The sequence below is a fragment of the Mastomys coucha genome, unplaced genomic scaffold (assembly GCF_008632895.1).
Source record: "Mastomys coucha isolate ucsf_1 unplaced genomic scaffold, UCSF_Mcou_1 pScaffold22, whole genome shotgun sequence".
Taxonomy (NCBI): domain Eukaryota; kingdom Metazoa; phylum Chordata; class Mammalia; order Rodentia; family Muridae; genus Mastomys; species Mastomys coucha.
In genome coordinates this window covers 66,481,000-66,488,200 of record NW_022196905.1, presented here as the reverse complement: position 1 = coordinate 66,488,200, position 7,201 = coordinate 66,481,000, and the positions used below count along the sequence as shown (strand labels likewise).

At 42.1% G+C, this 7,201-nt stretch overlaps 1 protein-coding gene across 7 annotated transcripts in view; it reads right to left on the bottom strand.

Annotated features, from left to right (window-relative positions):
- The window catches only part of Spata18 (spermatogenesis associated 18), a 32,493-nt gene that overhangs the window by 14,996 nt on the left and 10,296 nt on the right, over window positions 1-7,201 (bottom strand). For all 7 annotated transcript variants that reach the window (XR_004110774.1, XR_004110773.1, XR_004110772.1 and 4 more), the window contains exons 4-5: window positions 6,846-6,952; window positions 101-196 (exon numbers count right to left, since the gene is read on the bottom strand). Coding sequence is in view for 3 of the 7 variants with exons in the window: in XM_031342713.1 (XP_031198573.1) it covers window positions 101-196; window positions 6,846-6,952 (203 nt within the window). In the remaining 4 variants the exon portion in view is untranslated. The remainder of the gene's footprint in view (window positions 1-100; window positions 197-6,845; window positions 6,953-7,201) is intronic.

Sequence of the window (7,201 nt, the reverse complement as noted above, 5' to 3'; positions counted from 1 at the left end):
GGGGGGGGGGGGGATTCTCATATCGTAATAAATGACTGAAAAGCCAAACTCAATGTCTCAGTAGCAGCTGTAAGAATTCTATAGGAGTTTTTTTTCTTACTGCTTTTTTAGCTGATTTATCTCCTCCTCTGCAGCCAGGAGGGATATGGTTGATCCGTTCTTGCCTCCTTCAAGACTCTTCCCACTTTCAGCCAGACTGTAAGAAAAACCAGTAACTAAAACCAGATCTTTCCAAATTGGCAGAGTTTCCAACTTGAGGCGTAAGTTTTTCTAGGGAACTTCTGACCTGTGTTATAAATTCGCCTTAAACAACATCAGATTCTCAGCCCTCAGACCGTTGCAGACAGTATGACGGACTGAGACAGAAACATGCTATCGCCCCTTGCTTGGTCAAACACAGAGAGCTTACAGAGCCAGTCCCTAAAAGCCTGTGGTGTCTTTCAGCATTACGTGGTGAAGGACAGATAAAGGCAGTTCCTCCCACTCAACCCATTTACATCATCTACCCTTCCCATCCAGTCCCCAGGTAGCTTCTCTATGTAAGACCTCCATTTTTCACTGTATACCAGTTCCTATTCTTGCTGCTTTTCACTATGGGACTGCATTTATTTTTCTAGCAATTTTTCAGCATAAAAATAGTCACTCATCCACTATGGTGATTAATTGTGGTATCCAACTAGATTGTATTAAGAAACACTTTGGTGAAGTATATGTTTAGAGGTATGTTTATGGGGATATTTTTAGAGAAGATTAACTAGAAAGAGGGGCGGGAATGACCTTTAATGGAGTCAGGAGCATCCCCTGGGGTAACTAAAGGTAGGGAAAGGGAGCCACTGAAGGCCAGCACTCTCCTATTTCTACTTCCTGATCTGTGACGACAAGAGCAAGCAGCCGCCAAATGCCTCCCACGCCTTATCTTTCCATTACCCCTTCCTGTCTGTGATGGGCTGTAACCCCCTAAACCATGAGCCAGTATAAACACTTTCCACTAAGTTTCATCTTTTCAGGTGTGCTGGTTAATTTTATGTCACCTTGCCAAAAGCCAGAGTCATTTGGGAAGACAGACCTTCCCTTGAGAAAAGGGAAGAAAGCACCAAGGTTGCTCTTTAAGGGCCCAGCTGACCGTAGGCAGTGCCTCCCTGGCCTCTGCATCAGTTCCTACCATTAGGTACCATGAGTTCCTGTCCTGACTTCCTTAGATGATGTACTTCAAGCTGTAAGATGAGGTAAGCTCTTTCCTTCCCACATTGAGTTTGATCATGTATTACCACAGCCAGAGGCTGAAGTTAACAGTGCATAGTCAGTTTAGTAGAAGAAATCTCAGGACAGCACACTATCCCGATCATGGCATGGCTATTACTCACTGTGTGAGAGTGAGCCATGGAGCATAAAGACTGAATAATGCAGTTTGCTGAAGAATGACGTAAACCTGGTTGTAAGGCTACAAACAGAATGTTCTGTTTAGTGGGGGAAAATTGGAAGCCAGATAAAGTTGAAGGCCAGGCAGATGGAGATTAAATACATTAGCATCATTAAAGAGAAACTTTGGATGTTGTACAAGGACCTTACAAAAGGTGCCTAGAGGACAAGTTCTCAGCCAAGCAGAAATCCTAGGTATGTTAATACAAACTCACTTGAAAGGAGAATGCCTGAGAAGACAAGACCTTCAAGACAAGGCCGCACAGAAAAACAGCTGAATAAGAAAGTGTTTTCATCTTCAGCTGGGTTTGACTGAGAAGGCACTGTGGCTCAAGGTTACATATCAAGATGGTGGGAGAATTTGGTGTTAGCCACATAAGGCTGGTTTGGTCCGGTACTGGCATGGCAGGCATGCAAGATGCACGAATGAAAGAGGCATAAAGGTTTATACCAAGGATCCAGAAAGCCAGCGAGAGCAGGCGATGTGCACCAAGGTTGGTCTGTCTGCCTGTGAGAAGCTCCAGAGTGCACTGTGCACAAAACTGTGAAGGTGCAGCTTGCATTGCAGTGAAGACCCCAGAGTAGTAGAGATACCAAAAAATGGGGCTACCCCCTTAAAGCCACAGGAGCCTAGGTAATTCCTCAAGAATGCCAGATGCCACACATGGAGCCTAAGGATTTGGTTTGGAGTCCATAGGCTTAACTTGCCTTTATCTGGTCCTCCTGTTTTTCTGTGCTTGATTCACACCCTTAAGGAATGAGTATGAGTATGTTTCCTGCGTCACTGTCTACTGAAATCATTGAACTAGCTTCTTTGTTTTATATGGGTTAACTGAGTTCCTTGAATCCCAGAGAACACTTTGACCTTGGGCTTCCGAACAGTTCTAGAACCGTTAAGACTTTGGGGACTCCTAGAGAAGAACTAAACTCATTTTGCACATTGAGAGCAGCTTGAGGCTATAGAAGCCAGGATAAAATATTATGATTTCAAGTGGTGCATGTGGGCATCATGTTGACTAGAAACGGATTAGGGATGGCTGGTTTTTAAATTTTTCTTTGTACAAGTACATGTACTCATGCATGCCACCATACATGCATGGAGGCCAAAGGACAACTTGTGAAAGTCATTTCTGCCCTTCTACAATCAACGATTCCAGGTACAGAACTCAGGCTATCGGGCTTGACAGAAAACACTCTCTAACCACTGAACCATCCCATCAGTCTCATGACACTTAATTTTAACATCAGCCTGATAGACTAAGAAGCATCTGAGGCATCACTCTTTTGGGAGCTTGTCTGTGAAGGTGCTTCCAGAGACCATCAACTGAGCAAGAAAGGTACTCTCTGATGCGGGCACCACCATCAAACACTCCCGAAGGAAGGACGAAAAGGAAAAAAGCCAGCACAACACTAATATTCCTTTTTCTGCTTCGGCCTCCCAGTATATGAGCAAGTGGTGTTCTGCTTCCACAGGCAGGAGTTGTTCCTGCTACTATGACTCCTTGCCATGATGAAACGCACCTCCTTCCCTCTGAACCACTTTGCCTCCATGACGATGGCTTTCGTTAGATATTTAGTCCCAGCAAGAAGAAAAGTAGTTTATGCACCCATATATCCTGTGGATTTGTGCCACTGCTTTCCATCACTTTCTAAGCAAAATTTTCTAAATATCTTGGTCCGAATTAGTATCCAGGACCCTCTCGACTTCGATCAAGCCATATCATCTTTCTTTCTCTGTCTAGAGAATTTACAGTTAGTGAGTGACACCGAGCTCTACAACATTGGCTGAAGACCAGAGGTTCTCGTAGGAGCTGCCCTGGCACAGGAAGACAACCCAGGAGTTCACAGAAGGTCCATCTGTGACATCTCTGACTTACCTTCCTGAAATATCGAGGCTGTTCCATCCCTGCAGCCCTGAGCCTCTAGACTGAAAGTCTTTCAGTGAAAGGATAATGGGGGGAATAAAACATTGTGGGATCCTGCCATGGTTTAGATCTGTGTGTCCAGAGCTTAAGTGTGGTAGGCTGAGGTCTGGTTAGAAGTGCTATTGGGAGCTCGTGGAGTGTTACTGCTTGGAAGATCCTGGAGCATCGCCTTTAATGAAGACTGCCCTTTCTCTCTTCACTGCTCAGCCACTATGAAGTAAGGTGTTGTACTTCACTGCGAACTTCCTCATCAAAGTCCCAAGGTGAAGGGGCCAGAGACCATGGACTGGGCTCTAAAACCATAAGCCAAAATAACTTTTCCTTCTTTTAAGGTGTTTATCTCAGGTATTTTGTCATGCCTGTAGAAATCTGACAAACACAGATCTTCACTTAGAGAATGAGATCGACTGGGAAATTAATGGGATCAAGAATCCCTGCCAACCCCACATATCCCAGGCAACTGGCCACTAAAGTGTGAGCCCACCTTTGACACCAGGCTCCTTGCCACCTGACACAACCCTCAAGCTCAGTGTTTCCTCTTCCACTGACTGTCATTCACATTTACCTCATATTCATACCACAAACTACTAAATACATTACTCATCTTCACCTTCAGCACCTTTAGGTCTCCATCACACAAATCTTTGTAAAAGATGAAAAATGAAATTAGTGAATGGATAAACAGAATGTCTAAAGTCTAAAAGGGTGCTGGAGTAGAAATGACTTAATATGGCTGTTGCAGGTTGAAGGGAAACATTGTTCTAATAAAATTTGGATCTGTTACAAATTTTAAAGGTAAATATGAAAAAGATGACTTTTTTTTTAATCAAGAGAGACCTGAAGAAAATGAACAGTAGCCAAGAAAATTGACCAATAAGAAAAAATGCAGACATGGAAAGGAAATATATCCCCTCTTTATACACAGCATGGGGGTATATGCACAATTACACACTCACAGGCACATGTACTAATTTAACGTGTTTGGATGACATGAAACATAGTTAAGACAGATAGAGATACATTTTTGAACTAGAAACCGTTTTAGTTAGGTTAATATATTTTATTTAAATGATTTGTAGTGGGTTTTTTCTTTCCTTCTTTCTTTCTTTCTTTCTTTCTTTCTTTCTTTTTGAGTAAATTTCTGATAAAGGATACTCAGACTCCATCATTTGGGAGATCTTAAATAAAGAACAGAATAAGGACCAAAGAAGTGTTTAAATAAAACTAAGCAAGATAAGAACATGGCAGCAAGCATCTCTGTGAGCATAATAAATGCTTCTAGAAGGAAAATAAGTCACTTGGAAGCGATCAAGAAAATGGGGCTCTGTGAGGTGAAAGGTTCTTGGGTGTGGCGGGCATGATGATTTGAATAAGAATAGCACCCATGGGCTCATATATTTGAATGCTTAGTCATCGGGAATGGCACTATTTGGAAGGATTAGGAGGAATAGTTTTGTTGGAGGAGGTGTGTCACTGGGGATGGGCTTTGAGGTTTCAAAAGCCCAAGACAATCCCAGTGTCTCTCTCACTCCCCCCCCCCCCCCCCCCCCCCCCGTGAATTCAGATGGAGAACTCTTAGGTACTTTTCCAGCACCACTTCTGCCTGTGTGTTGCCATGTTCTCCACTATGATGACAATTGACTAAACCTCTAAAACTGTAAGCCAGACACAAATACTTTCCTTTATAAGAGTTCACAGCTATAGAATACTGGCTAAGAGAACTCGGTTTCCTGGTCCTGACACTCACTCATTAAGAGTAATGTGAGACTCATTCAACAGGCATCAAAACTCAACCAATTCTCAAAGCTTTCCTTTCTAATTACAGAAAACATAGAACCCTCATCACCTGAAGCAGCCACCAGCTAACCGAACCAGACAAGCCCCAATTCAGAAGCCACCCATGTAAGACACTAGCACCCAGAGGGGAATAAGGCCACAAAGACCACAGAGTAATACAAGACCCCAAATGAAACACATTCAGGATGCCCAAAATAGAGCAGGGAGAGAGTCCCATAAGAGGCAAACCATCTCAGAAGGGAAATGGCCCTTAGAACTCCGTAGACACTTTATACAAAGAGGACTATAGTAAACAAGATAATAGAAATGGCGAGTGGAGGGATCAGCTAACATGGGTTGAAACACGTTAGAGTCCTTCAGAGGAGCTCACCTTTTGCATGTGTACATTTGGCTGCTGCATAGATGCATGTAGAGGTATAAGCGCACAGAAGCACGTCTGGAGTCACGTATGTCAAAAAGTTGACAGAGTGAGCTAACATGACTTGCACCTTCACATTTCTATTTCTACGTATTTGAGAAGAAAATTTGTATTGTTTTTTTTCCACATAGAAAGGAAAAATGGGAATTTCATCAGAGAGAAAGATGGAGAGATAGACAGTGTTCCACCCATGACTTCTTCGCTGTCCTGTCCATAGTAGGAATGGAACAGATGCTGGGGGCTGAGTTTTTTGCATTTTTGTTGTTGTTTTAATTAACATGTTGAATGGTGTCTCATATAAATTGCTTACCTTCTTTGAGTTCAGACTCAAAGTGTGAAATTTCTTTGCAGTGATTCCAGAAGCTTATCCTGAAGCTGTTCTTTCTGCTCCCTGATGTTGCTTAACATTTATATATGTGTGTGTGTGTGTGTGTGTGTGTGTGTGTATGTATATATATATATATACATATATATAATGTGTGTGTATATATGTATGTATATATGTGTGTGTATATATAATGTGTGTGTATATATGTATGTATATATGTGTGTGTATGTATGTATGTAAAATATAGATATATTATATATAATAGTTAATTATTCCAAGATATAAATGTTCCCTTAAAAGAGGATTATACATAGACACTGTGATGGTCAATATTGTTTATCATCTTGGCAGGATCTAAGAGATAAGTCATATGAATAGTGGCATTTACCTTTGTGTCTTATCTCTGCCTCTTGGGAGGCAGAGGTAGATGGATCTCTGAGTTTAAGGCCAGCCCTGGTCTACATTTTGTCCAAAAATCTAGGGTATAAGGCACACGTGTGAGGGATTATCTAGATTAGGGTAAACTGAAGTAGGAAGAAGTAACGGCCAGATTAAACGGAACAGGAGAAGGGGACTGTGTTCATCTCTCTGGTGCTTAACTGTGGGTACAATGTAAGCAGCTGCTCCCTGATTCAGCCACCAGGTCTCACCTGCTGTGATGGACTATATTCCTTAAACTGAGCCAAAACAAGCCCTTTCTCCCTTATACTGCTTAAGCCATTTCTTGTCAGATATTGTGTCTCAGCAGAGAGAACATTAACTGGTAAGGTAACTCTCTGATGACTAACAGATTGTTATCTAATGATCTTTATTTAAAACATCTCTCACACACACACACACACACACACTTGTACGTACTTATTTGCAAATACCCACATTATACATAATTCCACAGTTAAAATGTAATTAATTTTAGAACAATTCTGTTTGAAAAAAAGATAACTTGCATTCCTCTTACTCGTCTTGAACCTGGTTTGGTTGACTCTCTGGCATCAATTCACCATCTGAATGTTGTTGGTCCTGATCCAGAGAATTGTCTTTGGTTTTATTTCTATCACAGAAATCCTGGAAAGAAAAAAGGAAGTAATACAGACATTAAAAATGACATGGACAGATAACAAGAACATTGTGCTAAGCGAAAGAAGCCATCCACAAAAGAGCATGGCTCTGTTTGTGTGAACTTCTACAGCAGGAACCCTCAGTCTAGAATGACAGAAAACAGAACAGTGGCTGCTCTCAAGGTGGCACAAGGCAGGCTAGGAACAGGGGTGGGGGTGGCAGAGGCGAGGAGTGACAGGAGTGGGGGAGGCAGAG